Genomic DNA, 27,313 nt, shown 5'->3' with positions numbered 1-27,313 from the left:
ATGGTAAATTTTCTGCTGCTGACTTTGGCATTTGGTCTGGCTCATGCTCAGGTAAATTCATTTGGTCCATGCATAGGCTTAATGTTCTTCAATAGCATATTTCTGGGGATGTGATGTGTTGTCCAGTTAGTACATATTCATGAAATAACCTTTCTGACTTTCACTCAGTTACACTTTTTAATCCGATTCTCTAGGATGAAAGAAATGAAATAAGATAACAATGGGTTGATTATGCAGATGTTAAGAGGGCAAAACATCAGCAGCTCAAAGTTCAGGTGCAGTGTGCTATGTTAATTAAGTCATCATATTGCCCTGTGTTATTCTACATCACTTGAAACATAATTTGAAGTTATAAACAAAATATTATAGATTTATATTTCTAGTTAGCTTATGCATTTCCAATAATTGAGATAAATGGTCTTTGCTGTTTTCTTTAGATTGAAGGAAAGTGGGATACCATTGTCATTGCTGCTGACAATGTGGACAAGATAGAGGAAGGAGGACCTCTGAGACTCTATGCTCGTGAACTTACTTGTAGTGAGGAATGTAAAAAATTGGAAATCACATTTTATGTCAAGTAAGCAAATGGTCAACCGTCTAAACTGAGGAGAATATTTCCATTTTTCAGATTTTATGTTGTTAAACTTACAGTGGCATGTTCTGTTTTTGGTCATGAAATTGAAGTACTCACCTTCATCAATGTGATTATGTCATTGCATGATGGTTTAGTTCTAGACACCACACAAAAGTTAGACATTGTCTCCAATTCCATGAGTATTTCCTTAGAAATCCTTTTGGTTGGAGTTCAGTGGTTGAATTTAGTGCCCAATTATTAAATTCAGCAGACTATATGGATTTTATTTCTAGTAATTTGAAAGGTATATGCGAGCATTTGGTTCAAAATCACACATACTATATTATAAAGTCAATGCTGTCATAAAAAGGCTTCCTCAGAGAGGTTAGATAAGTCTATTGCAAATTATTTTATTTGGTGCTCTAGTTTCAAAGACACTCTATGACATTAGGATAACTATGTTCATTGTAAGAGTGTATAATGCCATACGAACTAAGAAAGGCTAGAACCATTTCTATCTTCTAGCTACAATAGTAAGTTTTTGATTAAAAATTAAATCACTTAAAACACATGCATATAATCCTAAAATACATATTATAACTGGAGTAGAACAAGAGAATTAACATATTGAAAGCCATACTCAGTGAACAGTGAAATTGGGATAAGAAAGCCATCAGAGTCTTCATAGCATTTGGAAAAATTGTCACAAGTAAAGTAAGTCATGTTTATGATTTACAAACAGGATAATATTTTCTAAACAGAATTAGGAGAATTGAGGTAAGCTTAGGTACTTCTGTTCCAGCTCTGTATACTGTTCATAGATACTATTACTTTATCAAATTCATTATAATACTTGAAGATCTTTAATATGAATCAAAGGATATAAAGTATAAACCAGGGTACCTCTGTTTGATTTTTAGTGCGAATGGCCAATGTTCAGAGACAAAAATCACTGGTTATAGGCAAGAAGATGGCACGTACAGAACCCAGTGTAAGTACGGATTCTGGGAGCTTCCTCTATGAACAAAAAATTGTGAGTGTGCACACATACATGGACATTACAACCACTCATAGGTACATGAACCTAGAACATGGTTACTTGGATAGTTATCAATTCTTCCAAGCAGTTGAGATATGCTACAAAGTCAGAGTACATTGTAGGTCATCTGAAGTTTACATGGAGAAGAACACTATTACCTGAAGATGTAAGCAATGCTAACGATATCTCCAAATAGTTTCCTGCATGAAAATTTATTTCTATATAATATTCAGTGTCTTTTCTTTCATACAGTATCTTGAACAGGCCTGCCACTCAATGATAGGTCTCAGTGACCTCAAAAATCTTTACAAACTTTATGCCTCAGACTGTCTACTACTTATATTGCAGGCATTATCTATCATCCCAGATTTTTGGAAAATTTAAATTCATGGTGCTATTTTACAGTTTAATTTTCTTTTATTTTGTAGAGATCATAACATTTAGGTCATACGATGAAACATTTCAATTTTGAAAAGCAGTTAGGAAAAAATCTGTTTAAGAATTTCAGACTGACTACTTTTGTAAAAATTGCTAAGATAATAGCAATATTATTCAACTGAATTATACACAGGATGACCTTTGGTTTGATCTTAAAAGAAGGGAGGGCACATTCTTCTGGCAAGTCTATTGTTTTCCAAGTTTACATGGGTATTTAAAGAAGTCCAGTACTATAAAGTGACCAGATCCTAAAATCCCCCTTTCCCTTGAGTCATGCTTATCATTTAATCAGTGTCAGTAAGTGGAAATACCTCATACATGTAGACACACACACACACACACACACACACACACACACACACACACACAGAGAGAGAGAGAGAGAGAGAGAGAGAGAGAGAGAGAGAGAGAGAGAGAGAGAGAAACACACACAGAGAGACACACACAATATGAAGGTCTGGTAAACTTAAAATGTTCATTCTTACATCTTTTGCATACATAATCTTCCAAGATGAAAACTTTTATGCATATCTCTAATTATTACAGTTAATCTCTTTTTGCATATGTAGCAATTTGTCCACCAAATATTACCATTGTGTGACATCAAAGTTTTACAGTTTTCAGTAATTGACATGTGGCCTTTTAGGATATGGTTATAGGGGAAGAAATAACCAACAGAGTGATCCCACAGGTCTTGATGCAAAGAATTCAGAGAAAATGTAGTGTGTCTGTACCTAAGATTCACTATCCGGTTTAAGGAGTTGGAAATATTGGTCACTGTGTTATGATGAGATATGTAAAATGAATGACTATAGGAAAATATTTACACACATGTGTCATATGATAGTGAATCAGACATGATTGCTAGAGTTGGTATCAATATTAATGTTTAGTCAACAGGTAACATCAAACAAAGTAGAAAACTAAGTGACACTCAATTTGAAATGTTTCCATTATTACAGATGAAGGTGATGGTAGATTTAAACCTGTGCATGCAACACCAGACAATATAGTCTTTATCTGTCAGAATGTGGATAGAGCTGGCCAGACAACAAACCTGATTTATGTTATTGGTAAGAATGGTAGTGCGTTTTTGGAATGGTAACAAAGGTATCACCCTGAAACTGAAGATTAAGTCAGATTCACACTTGAAATACTGTATCATGGAATTTCTAGACTCCTGTCCTCTAAATAACAATCTGATTGTTTTGTGGATCAACTTTTACATTATATTTTAATTTGAGTAGTATAGTCATTGAATACTAGAGGCTAAGCAGAAGACTATTGGAAGTGTTTATGTTCATGTCGCCTCACTGGAGAGAATGAAGCAAATATTATTTTCCCAAAGTTCAGACATTTTTGAGTGTCATTTGACCCAGTGTGTACTAAATTAAAACATGAACTCTAGAGTATAGAGTCGGCAGAAATGTGAAGGTTCCATTGACAGGCCTTCATGACTCTCTAGTGTTATGTTTTTGAAAGTATATAGGATTGAGATAAATGAATTCTTTAGGAAAGTTGTTTTTTTTTGATACATCATGAATCCCTGAAAAGTGATGTCATACAACCATATAGACTTCATTAAATGCATCCATGGAATCTGAGGAAAATTTTTATTGAATTTATTGATCCAACCAGGGTAGATGAATTTTGAGCAGTTGGGATTTTCCATTGTGCATCATGAAGGTACATGAAGGTAGCAATGTAAATACTGCATAATTCTACTGAACGTGTCTGTGACATTGTTATTCCTGCAATGTAGGAAAAGGTCAACCTTTGACTCCTGAACAATATGAAAAACTTGAGGAATTTGCCAAGAAACAGAACATTCCAAAAGAAAACATCCGAAATGTTCTGGCTACAGGTAACCTCAATGAATATTTTTTGCTCTGCTATATATATTCTGTGTATCGGTGTATTCATATATATATTTATAGCGAATCTATCAATCTATCTATCATCTATCTATCTATCTATCTATCTATCTATCTATCTATCTATCTATCTATCTATCTATCTATCTTCTGTCTATCTATCTACTCAGTAAGGACCCTGATTTTAGACTATATCTAGTCATATGCAATCTTTCAGTTGCTATTCCCAGCAATAATCCTTGAGGAGCTGTTCTCATTTTCTTATGAGAATATTTATGTCACTCCTTACACTACTTATGTTCTTTTACAGATACTTGTCCTCAATAACGACCATCTGTAGGTGAGTAGAACAGAAGCCAGGCCTAACCATCTTGATATATGAATGAATTTTTGCTTATTACATAAAAAATTATAAAAAATATGTGATCAAATTAAAAATGAACTCAAAATTGGCAAAATCAAGACAGGATATTATGTGTCTTTTAAAGCAGAAAATCTTTTTTTTTGTTTATTTTTTTTTAGTTGTTGAAAAAAAAATTCCGCCTAGTCCCCATTTCCCATTTCCCTCCCACTCCTCCCACACATCGCCCCGTCCCCCCACTCCCCTCCCCCTCTCCCCCCACACCACTACCCCTCCCTCTCGAGAATGAAGAGCAGTCCAGATTCCCTGCCCTGCGGAAAGTCCAAGGTCCTCCCATTTCTATCCAGGTCCAGGAAGGTGAGCACCCAAACAGGCTAGGCTCACACAAAGAGAGTTCATGTATTAGGATCGAAACCTAGTGCCATTGTCCTTGGCTTCTCATCAGCCTTCACTGTTCGCCATGTTCATAAAGTCTGGTTTCATCCCATGCTTCTTCAGTCCCAGTTCCGCTGGCCTTGGTGAGCTCCCAATAGATCAGTTCCACTGTCACAGTGGGTGCCTGCACCCCTCATGGTTCTGACTTCCTTGCTCATGTTCTCCCTCCTTCTGCTCCTCATTTGGATCTTAAGAGCTCAGTCCGGTGCTCCAATTTGGGTCTCTGTCTCTATCTCAATCCATCGCCAGATGAAGGTTCTAAGGTGATATGCAAGATATTCATCAGTATGGCTATAGGATAGGGTCATTTCAGGTTCCCTCTCCTCAGCTGCCGAAGGTACTAGCTGGGGACATCTCCCTGGACACCTGTGAGCCCCTCTAGAGTCAAGTCTCTTGCCAACCCTAAGATGGCTCCCTTAATTAGGATATATATTTCTCTGCTCCCTTCCTTTATCCCAACCATCCCATTGCCCCAAGCTCCCCCCATCCTCCCCTTCTCACGTTTCTCACCCCATTTCCCCTTAGCCCCATGCCACCTCACCCCCAAGTTCCTAGTTTTTGCCCGGCAATCTTGTCAACTTCCCATATCCAGGCGGATGACTATATATTTTTCTTTGGGATCACCTTCTTATTTAACTTATCTAGGATCACAAATCATGTGCTCAATGTCCTTTATTTATGGCTAGAAACCAATTATGAGTGAATACATCCCATGATCATCTTTTTGGGTGTGGGTAAAGCAGAAAATCTCACAGTGATAGAAATGAAGGACAGGATATTTTTATAAATATTTATAAAACAATGTGAAGGATTTTGTCTAATTCAGAATTGCTAATATTTTTATATAGAGGAATATTCCATCAAGAAAATATGTCTTTTCATTTGAAAAATCTTACTTTACTTATGATTTTGTACTATAATTTTTGTCAAATACAAAAGCATGTTTATCTTTTAGTATATTCCTTGAAACCTCTCAATACAAATTTTTATGTAGCATCACAGAATGTCATTATTTTCTGCCAACAGTAATCCTATACAATCCAAGCACAAGATATTGGTGATTTATAGGTAGGAACTATTTGTGTACAATCCTTTCTCTGTACTCAATATATAATTATGTTTAATTTTGCTTCCACACACTCTCAATGACCAAATCTTTCCTGTCTGTTCAATAATGTTTTAATTTTTGCTTTCATGCCAGCAGAGATATCGGAGGAATGGAATCATGCATCATATTCTCTTCATCATCGCAACAGGATCACATATAAATCACCATTTCTTTTTTCATGAATTCTCCCCTCTCCTGTGAAGCCAGAATACTATATACTAAATTCCTGACTTGCCTTTCCTTTCCCTTTTTATGATCTGTGAGCTCATCTTTTTGAATGATTAAATAAAGTGATTCAAGAAGCAATATTACCTTGTGAAAGGGATCTCATTCAAAAAACACATATTCACTAAGCTAATTAAAATAATCACTCCAGTGTAACAAATGATATCTACATTACTAAATATAATTGAAATAATTAGAAATGTGACAATTACTGGAGTTGCATGAGCAAGAACACTGCAGAAGTGAATTTTATCTTGTGCTACATATTTACTTTTAGCTAAAAATGGTGATTTGCAATTGAACAGTCCTAACATTCTAAAAGATTTCACAGAACAAACTGTTTGGGTCTGCCTCCATGTTACACATTATTTAAAAGAGAGGATGAAATATGTTTTCAAAAGTCCATCTGAGGGGATTATCTTTTGTTAAATACTTCAGGAAGCAAATGGATCAAGATACATATGAGTCACTCCCATTTGAAGAACCAACTCGTGAGAATGATATTCCATAAATACCATGCCATACCAATATGCATGTGTTTATTACAATTTTCTCTTTGTATTACAATGATTCCTTAGGATGTAGTTAGCTATCAAATTAGAAAAGGCAAATGCAATCTTCTTTGAGGGCTTGGGACAAGGAAAAAGAAAAGATATTAGACAACGTTGTTACATTCAGGCTCATGAGGTTTAATGATATAATGAAAGCAAAGTACATTAATATAAAAGAAAGAGATATGAATAAGAAACAATGACATAATTTTCTCTTAAAAATCCTGTTATTTAAACTTTCAATGTGTGCCTTAAAAAGCAACATTACTTTAGAAAAATTAATTGACTAATGTCTTCTGAAAATTTGGTATATTCAGTGTACATTTATACCATTTCACCCTCATTCTCCAACTAATTCCTAGCATTCCTGTGTCTTCTTTTTCCAATTTCTACAACTTCTTCATGAATATACATATTTGTTTGAATATGTGTGAATGTGTGTGTTGAGAAAGAGGATGTTCTTACAAACATTTATAGTCCAACTGTGTCCATTTAGGGTTTCCAATATGCATTTATATTTAGTGCTGGCCCCTTGGTCTTCAATTACTTATTACTTATAAGTGGTCTTATTTTAGAGGTAAAAGGATTATGACACTTCTTTTACTATCAGTGGTTGCTTTCTAAGCTAGCAAGCATTCAAATGGCATGGAAGTTCTAAAGCTCACCATTCACATCCTGATAACATGGGTAAAGTATGCACAATCTGAGAGATAACTCAAAGGTAATTAGTTGAACTTACATCTTGAACTGTAAGAACATAAATCTTGCTTGGTTCTTTAAATATGTTCAGCTACTGTTGTTCTTTTCATCAACCAGTGTAATTTCTAAGTGTATTCTGAATGGTAATTGCTTAAACAACACTACTTGAAATGATTTAAATACCAGTCCTACTTGGTAGTACATTCATGGTGACAAGGTATAATCTTCCTTCATCAAACTGCAGAATACATTGTTTCTGAAGATATGTTCTTATAACAGCCTGAAGCTCCCAAAAGGTTCCAGTTTTATAAGCTAAAAAAGCTAGGAATTCTTATTTTCTTTGCCTCCTCATGAAAATGAACATCAAGAAAACCCATGATTCCATATCAAACATGTATTATACAACTAAATATCATGTTCTCAGAAAGTGAAGCACACATGTCTGAGAAACAATTTAAAGTGTTCAATATAGTTAGCAATCAGGGAAATAAAATTAAAACTACTCAGAGATTTTTATCTTACTTCTCTTAGACTGACCAAGATTATTAAAAGAAATGATGCAGGGAAAGGGCTGCACTTGGCCCTGGTTAATGGAATTGAGAAAGTGATTCAGTAGTAATCAAAATCAGTGGGGAAGATTCTAATATGAGAGCATCAATCTTACCACAAGTCCTTCAAAGAAGAATTACAACCCAACTATCTTGACATTTTATTTTAAACATGGAATGGGAAGGATCACTCCCAATCATGTTATATATAGCCAGTGTTAGTTTAATACCCATCAAAATCACACATGCATTCATTCATATGTACACATATGTGTGCACATAGAGGAAAACATAACTGTTGATAATAGAGGCAGAAAAACATTATAAAGTAATAGAAATCTTTTTTGAAGGTTTGGACAAGGAAAAGGAAAGATATTAGACAATGTTACTATATCCAATCTCTTGAAATCTAAAGTTATAACAAAATCAAAGTACATTCAATATTCATAGGCAACAGATATGAATAAGAAACAATTACATAGTTTCTCAAAACCTGTTATTTAATCTTTCTTTGAGTGCCTTGTAAAATAATGCAACTTCAGAACAAATACTTAACTGATGTTTTGTAAAAATTCTGTATATTCAATGTACCTTTATATCACTTCATCCCCATTCTCCAAATAATTACTACTATACTTGTGCTCCCATCTCTTTTTCCAATTTCTCCAACTTCTTCATGAATATACATATTTGTTTGAATATATGTATGAATTTGTGTGCGCGTCTGTGTGTGTGTGAGTGTGTGTGTAGTTAGCGCGAGGAGACTGACAGAAAAATTCATAGCCCAACGGTGTCCATTTAGTGTTTCTAACATGTATTCATGTTTAGTACTGGCTCCTTAGTCTTCAATTACTTATTACTTATAAGTGGTCTCTTTATAGAGGTAAAAGGAATATTACTACTATTTTTACCATCAGAAGATGGTAAGTCTTCTAAAATGCTAAGTCTTCAAATGGCACAGAAGATTTAAAGTTCACCATTCACAACGTGATAACATGGGTAAAGTGTGCCCAATCTGAGAGGTAACTCAAAGGTCATTAGTTGAATTTACATCCTGAGCTGTAGAAGATAAATCATACTTGATTGTATAAACATTTCCAACTATCATTGTTCTTTTCATCAACCAGTGTAATTTCTATGTGTATTCTGAATGATAGCTTCTCAATCAAGACAACTAGAGATGATTTAAATACCTGTCTCAGTTGGTAGTACTCTCATGGTGACCAGGGATAATCTTCCTTCATCAAATTGTAGAATGCATTGTTTCTGCATATGTGTTCTTATATTAGGCAGAAACCTCCAAAAGCTGTCAATTTTGTAAGTTAACAATTCTAGGGGCCCTCATTTCTCTGCCCTCTCAGCAAAATGAACATCAAGAAAATAAATGACTCCATTTCAAAACCTATATAATAGAACTAAAAATCATGTTCTCAGAAAGTGAAACACAAATGTCTGAGACACACTTAAAGTGTTCAATATCCTTAGCCATCAAGGGAAAAAAATAAAAGTATCTAGAAAATTTGTCTTACTGTTGTCAGAATGACCAAGATTAATAAAAGAAATGACGCAGAGAAAGGGCTACTACACATGGCCCTGATTGGTGTAAATGTAAACTGATTCAGCTGCTGTTAAAACCAATAAGGAGGATCCTAAAAAGACAATATCAGTCTTATTATAAGTCTTTCAAAGAATTACAACACAAATCTGTTGAGACTTTATTTCAGGAATCCACAAGGATGAAGAATTGAACCATTACTGGAAAGGGTACCTGAAATGCCCTTTCCCTCTAATCAGATTGATGATTACATTAATTGTCATTGTAGAACATTCAACCAGTATCTGATGTAAGCAGATGCAGAGATCCACAGCAAAGCACTGTGCCACACTCCTGGAGTCCAGTCATAGAGAAGGAATATTGATATTATGTGCAAATGGGCCAAAAACATGATGGGGAAAACCACAGAAACAGTTGACCAAGGCTAGTGGGACTGACATCTGGGGAACCTGACCAAACAAGGCCCTCTGAATGTAGGTGACAATTGTGTGGACTGTGCAGTTTGTAGGCCCCCTAGCAGTGGAACCAGTATTTATCCTTAGTTCATGAACTGGCTCTTAGGATCCCATTCCCTATGGAGGGATACCTTATTCAGCCTATATACAGGGAGGAGAGCCTTGGTCCTATCTCAAGTGATATGAAAGACTTTGTTGACTCCTCATGGATGGACTTACTTTTTCTGAAGAGTGGACAGGGGTGGAATGGGAAAATGTTGGAGGGAATGAGAGGACAGAAAGAAGAGGGAACTGTGATTTGAATATAAAATAAGATTATTTTAAAAATAAAATAAAAAAGAATTCAACTATAGTCATACATGGAAGGGAAAAACTTTTCCTAACTGAACCATCCCCCTAGGCCATGTGGGTTTGAATTTTAATTAGCAATGATACAAAAAAATAGAATGTAAAGAATCACCCCAAATATGTTATATACGGTCAGTGTTAATTTAATCCCCATCAAAGGACAGAAACACATGCATACACAGAGAGGCATGCACTCATGAATGCATATGTACATCTGGGCACATATAGAAAAACATAACTGGAGATCATACTGACAAAAAATCTTTAATAAAATATTAGAAATTGAATACACACCCATATCAAGGGGGTTGTCCATAATGATTAAGGTGGCGTTATTCCAGGGATACAGGCTTGGTTTACACAGAATTCTATAAATATAATAAATCATTCAATGCAATAAAGGCAAGAAAGCACATTATTATCTGAATAAATGAAGAAAAAGCCTTTGATAAAATTCATCATATTTTCAAAATAACATTCCCAGAGATAATGGAGGAAATATACTTCAAAATATTAAAAACTATGTCTGAGAAACATACTGTCAACACCATTCTGTATGAAGAAAACTGGCAAGGAAACCCACTAAAATCTTGAAGAAGACAGGGTGCCCACTCTCACCATTCCTTTACAATGTCATGTTGGTTGCCTTACAGTGAACAATTCAGAAAGTAAAAGAAATTATAATCACACACATATGAAAATATGAATTTAATCATCACATTTTCAGATAACATGGTATTATAACTAACATATGCCTAAAACGTGCCAGAACACATGTTCTGGAGTCAACAATCTTAGCATTTTTATAAGCAAAGAATCAGCTTATAGAAATCAACAACTTTTCTATAAACCAAGTGTAAAGCCACCTTAGAAATATATCATGTTCAGAATCCCATTTACAATAGTAAGAAAGGAAAAAAATATCTTGGACAAAACCTAAAGTAAAAGAAGGTAATTTTTTCTTCCTTTAAATTGTATTTATTGAGCTATATTTTCCTCCAGTTCCCTTCTTTCCTTTCCCCTCCCCTTCTACCATAATCTCCATGACCCCTATTTACCGAGATTTTGATTTTTTATACTTAGCATGTAGATTATATCCATGTATCTCTCTCTTAGGGTCCTCTTTGTTGTCTAGGCTCTCTGAAAGTGTGCATTGTAGGCTGGCTTTTCTTTGCTTTATGTTTAAATCTGCTTATGAGTGAATACATACGATATTTGTCCTTCTGAGTCAGGATTACCTCACTCAATGTGATGTTTTTTGGGATCCATCCATTTGCCTGCAATTTTCAAGATGCCATTACTTTTTTCTGCTATATATAATACTCAGTTGTGTGAATGTACCTAATATTCTTTACCCATTCTTCAGTCAAGGGGCATTTAGACTGTTTCAAGGTTCTGGCTATGACAAACAATGCTGCTGTGAACAGAGTTGAGCACATGTCATTGTGGTATGATTAAGCATTCTTTGGGTATATACCCCAAAGTGCTAATTTTAGATCTTGAGGTAAGTTGTTTCCTAATTTTCTGAGAAATTGCCATACTGATTCCCAAAGTGGCTGCACCAGTTTTCACTCCCACCAACAAAACAGGAATTTCCCCTTTACCCCATATCCTCTCCACCATAAGTTGTCACCAGTGAATTTGCTCTTGGTCATTCTTACAGGTTTAAGGTGGAATCTCAGAGTCATTTTGATTTGAATTTCTCTGAAGGTTAAGGATGTTGGGCATTTCCTAAATGTCTTTCAGCCACTTTAGATTCCTTTGCTGAGCGTTATCTGTTTAGGTCTCTACTCCACTTTTTATTGGATTATTTGTTCTTTTGATGACCAATTTCTTAAGTTCTTTGCATATTTTGGAGATCTGTCCAATGTAGGGTTAGTGAAGATATTTTCCCAATCTTTAGATTGCAGTTTTATCTTGTTGAATATGTCCTTTGTTTTAGAGAATCTTCTCAGATTCAGGAGGTTCCATTTAATAACTGTTTCTCTCAGTGTCTGTGCTATTGGGGTTATATTTAGGAAGTGGTCTCCTGTGACAATGGGTTCAAGTGTACTTCCCACTTTCTGTTCTGTGAGATTCAGTGTGAATGGTTTTATGTGTGTGATCCATTTGAACCTAAGTTTTGTGCATGGTGATAGATATGGATCTATTTTATTTTTCTACAGTTATGCCAGCACCATTTGTGGAATATGATTTCTGTTTTCTATTTTATTTTTTAGTTTCTTTGTCAAAAATCAAGTGTTCATAGGTGTGTGGATAGATATGTGGGTCTGTGACTCAGTTTCATTGGTTCTCCTGTCTGTTTTTATGCCAATATCAGACTGTTTTCTGAACTATCCATCACTGAGTAGAGTTTGCAGACAGAGGTGGTGATTCCTCCAGAAGTTCCTTTATTGTACAGGATTGTTTTGACTATCCTTTTTTTTTTTTTGCTTTTGCATAAGAAGTTGAGTATTGTTCTTTCATGGTGAAGAATTTTGCTGGGAGTTTGATAAGCATTGCATTGAATGTGTAGATTGCTTTTGGAAAGATTGCCATTTTTACTATGTTAATTTTATCTACCGACGAAAATGGGAGATCTTTCCATTTTTGCTGCTTTTTCAGTTTTCTTCAAAGATTTAAAGTTCTTTTTTAATATTTTTTAATATTTATTTATTTATCATGTATACAATATTCTGTCTGTGTGTATGTCTGCAGGCCAGAAGAGATGGTTGTGAGCCACCATGTGGTTGCCGGGAATTGAACTCAGGACCTTTGTAAGAGCAGACAATGCTCTTAACTGCTGAGCCATCTCTCCAGCCCCAAGATTTAAAGTTCTTAGCATACATATCTTCCACTTATTTGGTTAGAGTTATTCCAAGATATTCTGTTATTTGTGGCTATTGAGAAGGGTAATGTTTCTCTGATTTCTTTCTCAGTCCTTTTTTTATCTGTGTAAATAAGTGGTAGTGAGTTTTTTAGTTAGTTTTGTATCCTGCTACATTACTGAAGGTGTTTATGAGCTGTAGAAGTTCTTTGGTAGAATTTTTGGGGTCACTTATGTAAAGTATCATATCATCAGCAAGTAGTGAGAGTTTGACTTTATATTTCCAATTTAAATCCTCTTGATCTCATTTGTTGTGTTATTACTGTGTTAGAACCTCAATTACTATATTGAATAGATATAAACAGCCTAGTCTTGTTTCAGATTTCAGTGGGATCACTATGAGTTTCTATTTAGTTTGATGTTGGCTGTTGGCTTGGTGCATAATATTTATTTATTATGTTATTATTATTATTATCATTACTATGTTAAGGTATATTTCTTGTAACCCCGTTCTCTCCAACACTTTTTTCCTGAAGGGACATTGAATTTTGCTGAATGCTTTTTCACTATCTAATGAGATGATCATGTGTTTTATTTTTTTCAGTTTATTTATATGGTGGATTACATTGACAGATGTTCATATGTTGAACCATCCCTGTATCTCTGGGATGAAGTCTACTTGGTCATGGTGGATTATTTTTCTGATGTGTTCTTGGATTAGATTTGCCAGTATTTTATTGAGTATGTTTGCATCAGTATTTTTGGTGTGATTGCTCTGTAATACTCTTTATTAGCAATGTCTTTGTCTGGTTTGGGTCAGGGTAATCATAGCATTGTAAAAAGAGTTTGGCAATTTTCCTTCTGTTTCTATTGTGTGGAAAAATTTGAGGAGAATATGTAATAGTTCTTCTTTGAAAACCTAGCAAAATTCTGCCATAAAACAATCTGGTCCTGGGAGTTTTTGTTTGGGAGACTTTTGATGACTATTTCTATTTCTTTAGCAGTTATATGTTTATTTAATTGGCTTATCTGGTCTTGATTTAATTTTGGTACTTGATATCTACCCAGAAAATTGTCCATTTCCTTTAACTTTTCAAATTTTGTGGAGTACAGGTTTTCAAAATATGACCTGATGATTCTCTGGAAATTCTCTGTGTCTCTTGTTATGTCTCCCTTTTTATTTGTGATTTTGTTAATTTGCATATTCTCTCCTTTCCTTTTGGTTAGTTTGAATACAGTATTGTCTATTTTGTTGATTTTCTAAAAGAACAAAATCTGTTCGCATTGATTCTTTGTATTGTTTTCTTTGATTCTCTTTTGTTGATTTCAGCTCTCAATTTGATTACTTTCTGACATCTAGTTTTCCTGGTTGAGTTTTCTTCTTTTTGTTCTAGATTTTTTAGGTGTTCTGTTAACTCATTATTGTGGGATTTTTCCAGCTTCTTTATGTAGGCATTTAGTGCTATGAACTTTCCTCTTAACACTGCTTTCATTGTGTCCCATTTGAAACAGTAGAAACACTAGAAAAAAAACATAGGATTCAGACTGAGGTCTTTGATCCACTTGTATTGAATTTTGTGAAAAGTAATAGATTTGGTCCAATTTTGTTGTACTGAAAGTAGATACCTCTTTTCTGAGCAGCATTCCTTGAAGATATTGTCTTTTCTCCAGTATAGGTGTTTTGCATTTCACTAAGGTCCCTATAGTTGTAATAATGAGTATTTAAATGTGGGTCCTCTACTTGATTCTATTGGTCTATAAATCTATTTTTGCCAGTCCCAGACAGGTTTCTATTATTCTATTTACATTTTAAGATTATGATAGAATTTCTTTACTTCCTTTTCTTTTTTTCCATCAAAAGTATCCCATACACATTCTGTTATCTCTTCCACATTCATAACTTCTTTTTTTCTGGAATTGTTCTTAATTATTTTTGTTTGTTTCCTCATAATTTTTCCAAATAGATAAATATTTTCTGCTCATTCTGTATAATGTTAAGTATGTGTTTTTAAGCTGACCATTTGGTATTAAATAACCAATTATTCTGTTCCCCCATGGAAACTTATTATCTCCCAACCTTCATGTTCATTAGTTGCATAGAGTTATATCTGTAGGGCTGAGGCCACATAATGTTTCCCTAATCTATTTTGGCATCCCTATTGTGGTTGTCATCCTTGTTCTGTGGATGACACTTTGTGGGGGTAGCTTCTGATATTATCAGGATAAAGAAACACAGACCAAACTCCCTTAGGCTCTGATTCATTCTATTTTCTTCTCTCTTTTACATAGTGTTCTCTGAACTTTATGGGAATGTTTTTACTTATGTCTATTTTGACTAGGCTGATGAAAGAAGGTCATTGGTAATAAACAAACTGCCTTGGCCCATTTTGATAGGCCATCCCTTAGGTGGGTGGAGTAGGCAGAACAGAATGCTGAGAGGAAGAGGAAGTGAGCTCAGAGGCCATGCTCCCCTCTCCAGGGCAGACACCATGAAGCAAGCCGCCAGGTCAGACATGCTGAAACTTTCCCGGTAAGACTGGTGCTACACAGTTTATTAGAGATGGGTTGATCGGGATATCAGAATTAGTCAGCAAGGGCTAGAGCTAATGGGCCAAGCAGTGTTTAAAAGAATACAGTTTGTGTGTTGTTATTTCAGGATATAAGCTAGCCAAGTGGCCAGGAGCTGGGGTGCTGGGGACGCAGCCCCGCCACTCCTATTACTACACTAGGCTCCACATCTACACCTTGGATTGACAGTTGTTTTCTGCAAAGGTTCAATGTGTTAAAAACAGAAGATTCCTTTATGAGAGGTGAATAATATATTTTTCTATGAGTATGAGCACAAAATTGTGTTTGTTTGTATGGGGGGAAAGTGATGTCATTTTCTTGGTGCTACTGTTAGGGACTATGCTGGTTTAGGGAAGTGGCAGCTATGCCCTGCCCTGGAAGTCTCAGAGAGAGCAGGAGCATGGCAATAGCCCATGTCTGAAAGAGTAAGAGAAAAAGGTACAACACATATGTCCCCACCCTTCCAAGTGGTGTCATGGAGAGAGATAGCACAGCAGGGGCCAAGTCTTCACCTGGAAGTTTGAGAGAGAGAGAGAGAGAGAGAGAGAGAGAGAGAGAGAGAGAGAGAGAGAGAGAGAGAGAGAGAGAGAGAGATGGAATGAGCACATGGTTGGGGCCCTGGCACCAACCAGGATGCATCAAAGAGAGAGGGAAAGTAACAGTGGTACCAACCTTGGCCTCTAACCTTCAAAGAGACAGGAAACATGGTGGTCACTCCAGCCCAGGCCAAGAAGTGTTGGAAAGAGAAGGAGTGCTGCAATGGTGGCCCACATCTCAGGAACAGAAGCATCAGAGGGGGAGTACAATGGCTACTTTGGTTACCCTGGAGAATCTGCAGCAGCAGCTTCCAGAAACTATATCAAGAAGTCCCTCTGTGATGGAACAACAGTTTTCCATCCAGCATGCAGTGCCATCATCTGTACAAGATACCACACTGCATCAGCAATCACCAGAGCCACAGACCTGCCTGCACCAAGAGGAGCAATGACCAGAGTTGTGATTCTACCTGCATCTGAATGAGCGAATACCTGAGCCTAGGGGCAACCTGCACCTGGAGGAGCAATTGCCTGAAACTCTGCCCTGCTTGCTCCTGGAGGAATGCTTAATGGAGGCATAGTCACCAACTATAAAAATTGGAGTAAAGGGGGCAACCTGAAGCACAGGAAGAGATGGGTAGACAACAGTGTAAGAAGACATACAACAACATAAAGATCAATATGGCACTACCAGAAGCCAATGGTTCTATATCACTAAGACCGGAACATCTCAAAGTAAATGAAACAGAATAAAAGGATTGTAAAATACCTTTATGAAGATAATTGAGGCAATTAAAGAGTAAATAAAAAATTCCCTTGAAGAATGGAAGAAAAGACAAACAAAAATTGTAAGAAATCAGAAAATTCCTTAAAGAAAACCTCTCCCTAATAGTGTACTTCATTAATATCTTAACACTTCTAATTCCTGTATTGATCGCTATAGCATTTCTTACTTTAATCGAACGAAAAATTCTAGGTTATATACAACTACGAAAAGGCCCAAACATCGTAGGACCCTACGGAGTCCTCCAACCTTTTGCAGACGCCATAAAATTATTTATTAAAGAACCACTACGTCCCCTAGCCACTTCTACAACCCTATTTATTATTGCCCCTACATTATCCTTATCACTAGCTTTAAGCCTATGAATCCCACTACCCTTACCGCATCCTCTAGTTAACTTAAATCTAGGAATTCTTTTTATCTTAGCCACATCAAGCCTCTCGGTTTACTCTATTCTATGATCAGGATGAGCATCCAACTCTAAATACTCAATATTTGGAGCCCTGCGAGCAACCGCACAAACAATCTCATACGAAGTAACTATAGCAATTATTCTCTTATCTGTCCTCCTAATAAATGGATCCTTCTCGATCCAATCTCTCATCTACACACAAGAGACATTATGACTTCTACTCCCAGCCTGACCATTGGCTATAATATGGTTTATTTCAACTCTAGCAGAAACAAATCGAGCTCCATTTGATCTGACCGAAGGGGAATCAGAATTAGTCTCTGGCTTTAACGTAGAGTATGCCGCCGGACCTTTCGCCCTATTCTTTATAGCCGAATATATAAATATTATCCTAATAAATGCTCTTTCAACAATTGTGTTTTTAGGCCCATTTCACAGTTTAAACAACCCAGAACTCTACACAATAAACTTCATACTAAAAACACTAGTTCTCACAACTTTTTTCCTATGGGTCCGAGCCTCCTACCCACGATTTCGATACGATCAATTAATGCACTTACTATGAAAAAATTTCCTACCACTAACTCTAGCCTTCTGCACATGACACATTTCTATCCCAATCTTTTTAGCAAGCATTCCACCACACACCTAGAAATATGTCTGAAAAAGAGTTACTTTGATAGAGTAAATTATAGAGGTTTAAACCCTCTTATTTCTAGAACAATAGGAATTGAACCTATACTTGAGAATCCAAAATTCTCCGTGCTACCCATTACACCCTATTCTAAAAGTAAGGTCAGCTAATAAAGCTATCGGGCCCATACCCCGAAAATGTTGGTTTAAATCCTTCCCGTACTAATTAACCCAATTACACTTATAATTATTTACATAACCATTATGACAGGACCATTAATCACTATACTAAGCTCAAACTTATTTCTCATATGAACTGGCTTAGAAATAAACTTACTAGCCCTAATTCCACTTATAATTAATAACCCAAATCCACGTTCCACTGAAGCAGCAACCAAATATTTTCTCACACAAGCAACCGCCTCAATAATTCTCCTGCTATCTATTCTTCTAAACTTCAAGCAACTAGGACTATGAACGTTTCAACCCGAAACTAACAACACAATCATAACCATAACCTTTATTTCCCTAGCAATCAAACTAGGACTGGCCCCCTTCCACTCATGGCTACCAGAAGTCACACAAGGCATTAAACTCAACATCGGACTAATCCTTCTAACTTGACAAAAAATTGCCCCACTATCTATTATATTACAATTCTATGAACTAATTAACCCCAACCTTATCATCCTATCAGCCATTATCTCAGTATTAATTGGAGCATGAAATGGACTTAACCAAACACAAACACGAAAAATCCTAGCCTACTCATCTATCGCCCACATAGGATGAATGATCTCTATCCTACCATACAACCCATCACTAACAACCCTAAATCTCCTAATTTACATTATTATAACAATCCCCATATTCCTTATTTTCCACTCTCATTCATTCACATCAATCACCTCTATATCACTTATATGAAATAAAATACCAATAGCCCTTCCCATAATTTCATTAATTCTTCTATCAATAGGGGGGCTACCACCACTCACAGGATTCCTGCCTAAATGAGCAATCATTACTGAACTAATAAAAAATAATAATCTATCTTTAGCTTCACTTATAGCAATAACCGCATTAATTAATTTATTTTTTTACACACGACTAATTTATTCAACCTCACTAACTACCTTCCCAAGTAATAACAACTCTAAAATATATATCCATCAAAACTATACAAAAAATAATAATATTTTATCACCAACAATAATTATTAGTACACTAATACTTCCCCTATCGCCCTTACTTCTATAACAGAAGTTTAGGATAATTAGTCCAAGAGCCTTCAAAGCCCTAAGTAAACTCACAAAGTTTAACTTCTGATAAGGACTGTAAGACTACATCTTACATCTAATGAATGCAAATCAATCGCTTTAATTAAGCTAAATCCTCAACTAGATTGATAGGACTTAAACCTACGAACTTTTAGTTAACAGCTAAACACCCTAAACTGGCTTCAATCTACTTCTCCCGCCTATCAGAAAAGGGGGCGGGAGAAGCCTTAGTAGAGTCAGTTCTCTACACCTTCGAATTTGCAATTCGATGTGATTATCACCTTAAGACTTGGTAAAAAGAGGCTTATCCTCTGTGCTTAGATTTACAGTCTAATGCTTTACTCAGCCATTTTACCTATGTTCATTAACCGCTGACTATTCTCTACCAATCATAAAGACATCGGGACCCTATATCTGCTATTCGGGGCCTGAGCAGGGATAGTAGGAACAGCCCTTAGTATCCTAATTCGAGCAGAACTTGGTCAACCGGGTACTCTATTAGGAGACGATCAAATCTATAATGTAATTGTTACAGCTCATGCCTTCGTAATAATTTTTTTCATAGTCATGCCAATAATAATTGGTGGCTTTGGCAACTGACTTATCCCACTTATAATTGGGGCACCAGATATAGCGTTTCCTCGTATGAATAATATAAGTTTCTGACTTTTGCCACCATCATTTCTCCTCCTACTAGCGTCATCAATAGTAGAGGCTGGAGCGGGAACAGGTTGAACTGTTTACCCCCCATTAGCCGGCAATTTAGCTCATGCTGGAGCATCAGTTGATTTAACTATTTTTTCACTACATTTAGCAGGGGTATCTTCAATCCTTGGAGCTATTAACTTTATTACTACAATCATTAATATAAAACCACCAGCTGTAACACAGTATCAAACCCCCTTATTCGTCTGGTCAGTATTAATTACTGCTGTACTTTTACTTCTCTCTCTCCCTGTTCTAGCCGCAGGAATTACAATACTTCTTACAGATCGTAACTTGAATACAACTTTCTTTGATCCAGCTGGAGGAGGTGACCCTATTCTCTATCAACATCTATTCTGATTCTTCGGACACCCAGAAGTATATATTCTTATTCTTCCTGGTTTTGGTATTATCTCCCACATCGTAACCTATTATTCAGGTAAAAAAGAGCCATTTGGATATATAGGTATAGTCTGAGCCATAATATCTATTGGGTTTCTAGGATTTATCGTTTGAGCCCACCATATATTTACAGTAGGGCTTGATGTAGATACACGAGCCTACTTCACATCAGCCACAATAATTATCGCCATTCCCACAGGAGTAAAAGTCTTTAGCTGACTGGCAACCTTACACGGAGGTAATATTAAGTGGTCTCCCGCAATACTATGGGCATTGGGGTTTATTTTCCTATTCACGGTCGGAGGACTCACAGGTATTGTATTATCTAACTCCTCCTTAGATATTGTTCTTCATGATACATATTATGTAGTCGCCCATTTTCACTATGTTCTTTCCATAGGTGCTGTATTTGCTATTATAGCTGGATTTATTCACTGATTCCCCCTATTTACAGGATATACACTAAATGACATTTGAGCTAAAACTCACTTCGCCATTATATTTGTAGGGGTAAACATAACATTCTTCCCACAACATTTCCTTGGTCTATCAGGCATACCACGACGTTATTCAGACTATCCAGATGCTTATACAACATGAAATACAGTATCATCTATAGGATCTTTTATCTCACTAACAGCAGTTCTAATTATAATCTTTATAATCTGAGAAGCCTTCGCTTCCAAGCGAGAAGTACTTCATGTAGAATATACTTCCACAAATCTAGAGTGACTTCACGGTTGTCCCCCACCATATCACACATTTGAAGAGCCAACCTTTGTCAAAGTAAAATAAGAAAGGAAGGATTTGAACCCCCTAAAACTGGTTTCAAGCCAGCACCATAACCTCTATGTCTTTCTCTATGAGATATTAGTAAATAAATTACATAACTTTGTCAAAGTTAAATTATAGACTAAACTCTATATATCTTATATGGCTTATCCATTCCAACTAGGCTTACAAGATGCGTCCTCACCCATCATAGAAGAACTAATAAGTTTTCATGATCACACACTTATAATCGTATTCCTAATTAGCTCCTTAGTCCTCTATATTATTACTCTAATACTCACAACAAAACTCACTCACACTAGCACTATAGACGCCCAGGAAGTAGAGACTATCTGAACTATCCTACCCGCTGTAATTCTTATTCTAATTGCTCTTCCCTCCTTACGAATCTTATACATAATAGATGAAATTAACAATCCAGCCCTCACAGTTAAGACAATAGGCCATCAATGATACTGAAGCTACGAATATACAGACTATGAAAATCTCTGCTTCGACTCGTACATAATTCCAACTACTGATTTAAAGCCAGGAGAACTTCGTCTACTAGAAGTAGACAATCGAGTAGTCCTACCTATAGAACTACCAATTCGAATACTAATCTCATCTGAAGATGTACTTCATTCATGAGCTGTCCCCTCACTAGGATTAAAAACAGATGCTATTCCAGGGCGACTAAACCAAGCAACTATCTCATCCAACCGTCCCGGACTATTCTACGGACAGTGCTCAGAAATTTGTGGATCTAACCACAGTTTCATGCCCATTGTACTTGAAGTAGTTCCCCTAAAAAACTTTGAAGACTGATCTCTATCAATAATCTAATTACATTATGAAGCTTAGAGCGTTAGCCTTTTAAGTTAAAATTAGAGACAACAAGTCTCCATAATGAATGCCACAACTGGACACATCTACATGATTTACCGCTGTATTATCAACTACAATTACATTATTCATTCTTATACAACTAAAAATCTCACTTCATAATTTCCCACAAATCCTATCAATAAAATCAATTAAACTTATAAAAACAAACAATCCCTGAGAATCAAAATGAACGAAAATCTATTTGCCTCTTTCACTACCCCCACAATAATAGGGTTACCTATTGTTATACTTATTATTATACTCCCATCAATTCTCATAACTTCCTCTAAACGATTAATCTCAAACCGCTTATACTCATTCCAACAATGACTAATCAAACTCATTATTAAACAAATAATACTAATTCACTCACCAAAAGGACGAACATGAGCACTAATACTAGTATCCCTAATTATATTTATTGGCTCAACCAATCTACTAGGACTCCTACCACATACATTTACCCCAACCACACAATTATCAACAAATCTAGGCATAGCAATCCCGCTATGAGCTGGGGCCGTAATTCTAGGGTTCCGCCACAAACTAAAAGCTTCATTAGCCCACTTTCTACCTCAAGGAACCCCTATTTCTCTTATTCCTATACTAATCATTATCGAAACCATCAGCTTATTTATCCAGCCCATAGCCCTAGCAATCCGTTTAACAGCTAATATTACTGCAGGTCACTTGTTAATTCACTTAATTGGCGGGGCTACTCTAGTTCTTACAAGCATTAGCCCGCCAACAGCTACAATCACATTTATTATTCTAGCACTTCTCACTATTCTAGAATTTGCTGTAGCCTTAATTCAAGCCTACGTATTTACCCTGCTAGTAAGCCTCTATCTACATGATAACACCTAATGACCCACCAAACTCATGCTTTCCATATAGTTAACCCAAGTCCATGGCCTCTGACAGGAGCTTTCTCTGCCCTCCTCCTAACCTCGGGCTTAGTTATATGATTTCACTACAATTCATATATCCTTCTATCCCTAGGACTTCTAAGTAACATACTCACTATATGTCAATGGTGGCGTGATGTAATCCGAGAAAGTACTTATCAAGGACACCATACGCCTGCTGTACAAAAAAGCCTACGCTACGGAATGATCTTATTTATCATTTCCGAAGTATTCTTCTTCGCAGGCTTCTTCTGAGCATTCTATCACTCAAGCCTAGCTCCAACCCATGATCTTGGAGGATGTTGACCACCAACAGGAATTACACCCCTTAATCCCCTAGAAGTCCCACTCCTTAATACATCAGTCCTACTAGCATCAGGAGTATCCATCACATGAGCACACCACAGTTTAATAGAAGGAAAACGAAATAACATAAATCAAGCCCTATTTATCACAATTATACTAGGAGCCTATTTCACTATTCTCCAAGCCTCAGAATATTTTGAAACCCCATTCTCCATCTCAGATGGAATTTATGGATCAACATTCTTCATAGCAACCGGATTCCACGGTTTCCACGTAATTATTGGCTCTACCTTCCTAATTATTTGCCTACTACGACAATTAAAATACCACTTCACATCCAAACACCACTTTGGATTCGAGGCAGCAGCATGATATTGACACTTCGTAGACGTAGTATGGCTATTCCTGTACGTATCCATCTATTGATGAGGATCTTACTTTCTTAGTATAATCAGTACATCTGACTTCCAATCAGTTAGCTCTAGAACGACCTAGAAGAAAGTAATTAATATAATACTTATCTTATTAGTCAACATTTCTCTAGCTATTATCTTAATCTCTGTAGCCTTTTGACTTCCTCACCTCAATATCTACACTGAAAAAGCCAACTCGTATGAATGCGGATTTGACCCAATAACCTCCGCTCGACTACCCTTCTCAATAAAATTCTTTCTAGTAGCAATCACCTTCCTACTCTTCGATCTTGAAATCGCATTACTTCTTCCACTACCCTGGGCAATACAATTCCCCAATATAAATATGCCAACAATTATAGCATTTACTCTTATTACAATCTTAGCCCTAGGACTAGCCCACGAATGAACACAAAAAGGCTTAGAATGAACAGAATAGCTGGTAATTAGTTTAATTAAAATTAATGATTTCGACTCATTAGATTATGATGATATCATAATTACCAAAAAATGACACCTGCCGTACTCAATATTACCCTAGCCTTTTCTTTCTCCTTACTAGGGACACTCATATTTCGAACACACCTTATATCCACCCTACTCTGCCTAGAGGGTATAATACTATCCCTATTTATTCTAGCCACTATTACACCCTTAAATACCCACTCAATAATTATATTCCCTATCCCTGTTGTTATCTTAGTATTTGCCGCCTGCGAAGCAGCTGTTGGATTAGCTTTACTAGCAAAAATCTCAAACACCTACGGCTCTGATTTCGTCCACAATCTAAATCTTCTACAATGTTAAAAATTATCCTTCCATCATTCATGCTACTCCCCCTAACCTGACTTTCAAGCAATAAGAAAATATGAGTCAACGTAACAACCTACAGCCTCCTAATTAATTTAATCTCCATTAGCCTTTTATGACAAAACAACGAAAACAATCTCAGTTTTTCTACCACATTCTCCGCAGATCCCTTATCAACCCCACTTCTAGTCCTAACAACCTGACTTCTTCCACTAACACTTCTAGCCAGCCAAAATCACATTAAAAAAGAATCTGAGTACAATAAAAAACTATACATTTCCTTGCTAATTTGTCTTCAAGTCCTACTCACCATAACATTTTCTGCCAATGAACTTATTATATTTTACATTTTGTTCGAAGCTACCTTAATCCCAACTCTTATTATTATTACACGATGAGGAAATCAAGCAGAACGTCTTAATGCAGGAATCTACTTTCTATTCTACACCCTAGTAGGATCAATCCCCCTATTAATTGCTCTAATCTATATCCAAAATTCAATAGGAACATTAAACTTCATCCTAATAACACTAAACTCTTCACCCATCAACCAAACATGGTCCAACAATATTTTATGATTAGCCTGTGTAATAGCCTTTATAGTTAAAATACCTCTCTATGGGGTTCACCTCTGGCTTCCCAAGGCCCATGTCGAAGCTCCCATCGCAGGATCAATAATCCTAGCAGCTATCCTACTAAAATTAGGCGGATACGGTATAATACGTATCTCTACAATTTTAGACCCAGTAACCAAATACATAGCCTACCCATTTATTCTCTTATCCCTATGAGGAATAATTATAACTAGCTCTACCTGTCTACGACAAACAGATCTTAAGTCTCTCATCGCTTACTCCTCAGTAAGCCACATAGCTCTAGTTATTGCCGCTATCATAATCCAAACTCCATGGAGTTTTATAGGAGCCACAACACTAATAATCGCTCATGGCCTAACCTCCTCCCTATTATTCTGCCTAGCTAACACAAACTATGAACGCATCCATAGCCGAACAATAATTATAGCCCGAGGTCTACAAATATTATTTCCCCTAATAGCTACATGATGAATTCTAGCAAGCCTAGCTAACCTTGCTCTGCCACCAACAATTAATCTAATAGGAGAACTAATAATCACAATCTCTATATTTTCTTGATCTAATCCATCCATTATTCTCCTAGGAATAAATATCTTTATCACCTCCACCTACTCAATTTATATAATTGTTACTACACAACGAGGCAAACTAACTAATCATATAAACAACCTACAACCTTCATATACACGAGAATCCACACTCATAACCTTACATATTCTACCACTCATCCTACTTACTATTAACCCTAAACTAATTATAGGCCCCACACTATGTTAATATAGTTTAAAAAAATATCAGACTGTGAATCTGAAGACAGGATATGAATATCCTTATTAACCAAGAAAGTATGCAAGAGCTGCTAACTCATGCTACCGTACTTAAATATACGGCTTTCTTACTTTTATAGGATAGAAGCAATCCGTTGGTCTTAGGAGCCAAAAACTTGGTGCAACTCCAAATGAAAGTAATAAACATTATTACATCCTCCATCTTTCTCATCCTCGCACTCCTAGTCTTCCCCATAATCATCTCACTCACTAACATAACAAAACAAATTAACTTCCCCAATTACGTAACCTCATGCATCAAATCCGCATTTTTCATTAGCCTTATTCCCCTATCTTCCTTCTTCAACTCTGGCGCAGAACTCATAATCACAAACTGACAATGAATTACTATTGGCTCTATCAAACTATCATTAAGCCTAAAATTTGACTTCTTCTCAATCATTTTTCTGTCAGTGGCCTTATACGTCACATGATCAATTATAGAATTCTCTACATGATATATACACTCAGACCCTAACCTAAATCGATTTATTAAATATCTTCTAACTTTTTTAATTACTATAATTATCCTAACTACCGCTAATAACCTATTTCAACTTTTTATTGGCTGAGAAGGTGTAGGAATTATATCATTCCTACTTATTGGTTGATGGTACGGACGAACTGATGCAAACACCGCTGCCCTACAAGCCATCTTGTATAATCGTATTGGTGATATTGGCTTAATACTAGCAATAGCTTGATTCTGTACAAAAACTAACTCATGAGAACTTCAACAAATCTTCATCATAGATAAACCTAATACTATTCCCCTTATAGGACTTCTTCTAGCAGCTACAGGGAAATCAGCCCAATTCGGACTCCACCCATGACTACCCTCAGCCATAGAAGGCCCAACTCCTGTCTCAGCTCTACTCCACTCAAGCACTATAGTTGTTGCTGGGGTATTCCTGCTAATCCGATTCCACCCACTTATCTCTAACAATAATCTTATCCTAACAAGCATACTATGCCTAGGTGCTATAACTACCCTATTTACAGCTATCTGCGCACTTACCCAAAACGACATCAAAAAAATTGTAGCCTTCTCAACATCAAGTCAACTAGGACTAATAATAGTCACCCTAGGTATTAACCAACCTCACCTAGCTTTTCTCCATATCTGCACCCACGCATTCTTTAAAGCCATATTATTCTTATGCGCAGGATCTATTATTCATAGCCTCAATGACGAACAAGACATCCGAAAAATAGGAGGGTTAGCAATAACTATACCATTTACATCCTCCTGCTTAACAATCGGAAGCTTAGCCTTAACGGGAATGCCATTTCTTACAGGATTTTACTCTAAAGATCTAATCATCGAAGCAGCCAATACCTGCTATACCAACGCCTGAGCCCTATTAATTACACTAGTAGCCACCTCTATAACAGCCATTTACAGCATACGAATCATTTATTTCGCCCTGATAACTAAACCCCGCTTTCCTCCCACAA

The 27,313-nt window shown here is 36.3% G+C and overlaps 1 protein-coding gene across 1 annotated transcript; it reads left to right on the top strand.

The window, feature by feature from the left end:
• Positions 1 to 27,213, top strand: LOC121441211 (odorant-binding protein-like). Its single transcript, XM_041642367.1, has 6 exons — positions 1 to 51; positions 438 to 577; positions 1,495 to 1,565; positions 3,014 to 3,124; positions 3,814 to 3,915; positions 27,023 to 27,213. The coding sequence occupies exons 1-6, from the start codon at positions 1 to 3 to the stop codon at positions 27,211 to 27,213; spliced, it is 666 nt and encodes a 221-aa protein (XP_041498301.1).
• Positions 27,214 to 27,313: the final 100 nt, after the last annotated feature.

This window comes from Microtus oregoni, unplaced genomic scaffold (genome assembly GCF_018167655.1).
Source record: "Microtus oregoni isolate MIOR12 unplaced genomic scaffold, Mior012 000074F_001, whole genome shotgun sequence".
In the NCBI taxonomy this organism is placed as follows: Eukaryota; Metazoa; Chordata; class Mammalia; order Rodentia; family Cricetidae; genus Microtus; species Microtus oregoni.
This window is presented reverse-complemented; position numbering and strand designations above follow the sequence as displayed.

Excerpts from the sequence above, each read along its gene's own strand:
- LOC121441211 (XM_041642367.1), top strand. The coding sequence starts at position 1 with ATGGTAAATTTTCTGCTGCTGACTTTGGCATTTGGTCTGGCTCATGCT. Across the intron at positions 52-437 it reads TTGGTCTGGCTCATGCTCAG|ATTGAAGGAAAGTGGGATAC; the intron begins GTAAATTCATTT and ends TGTTTTCTTTAG. Across the intron at positions 3,916-27,022 it reads CCGAAATGTTCTGGCTACAG|GATCTATTATTCATAGCCTC; the intron begins GTAACCTCAATG and ends TCTTATGCGCAG.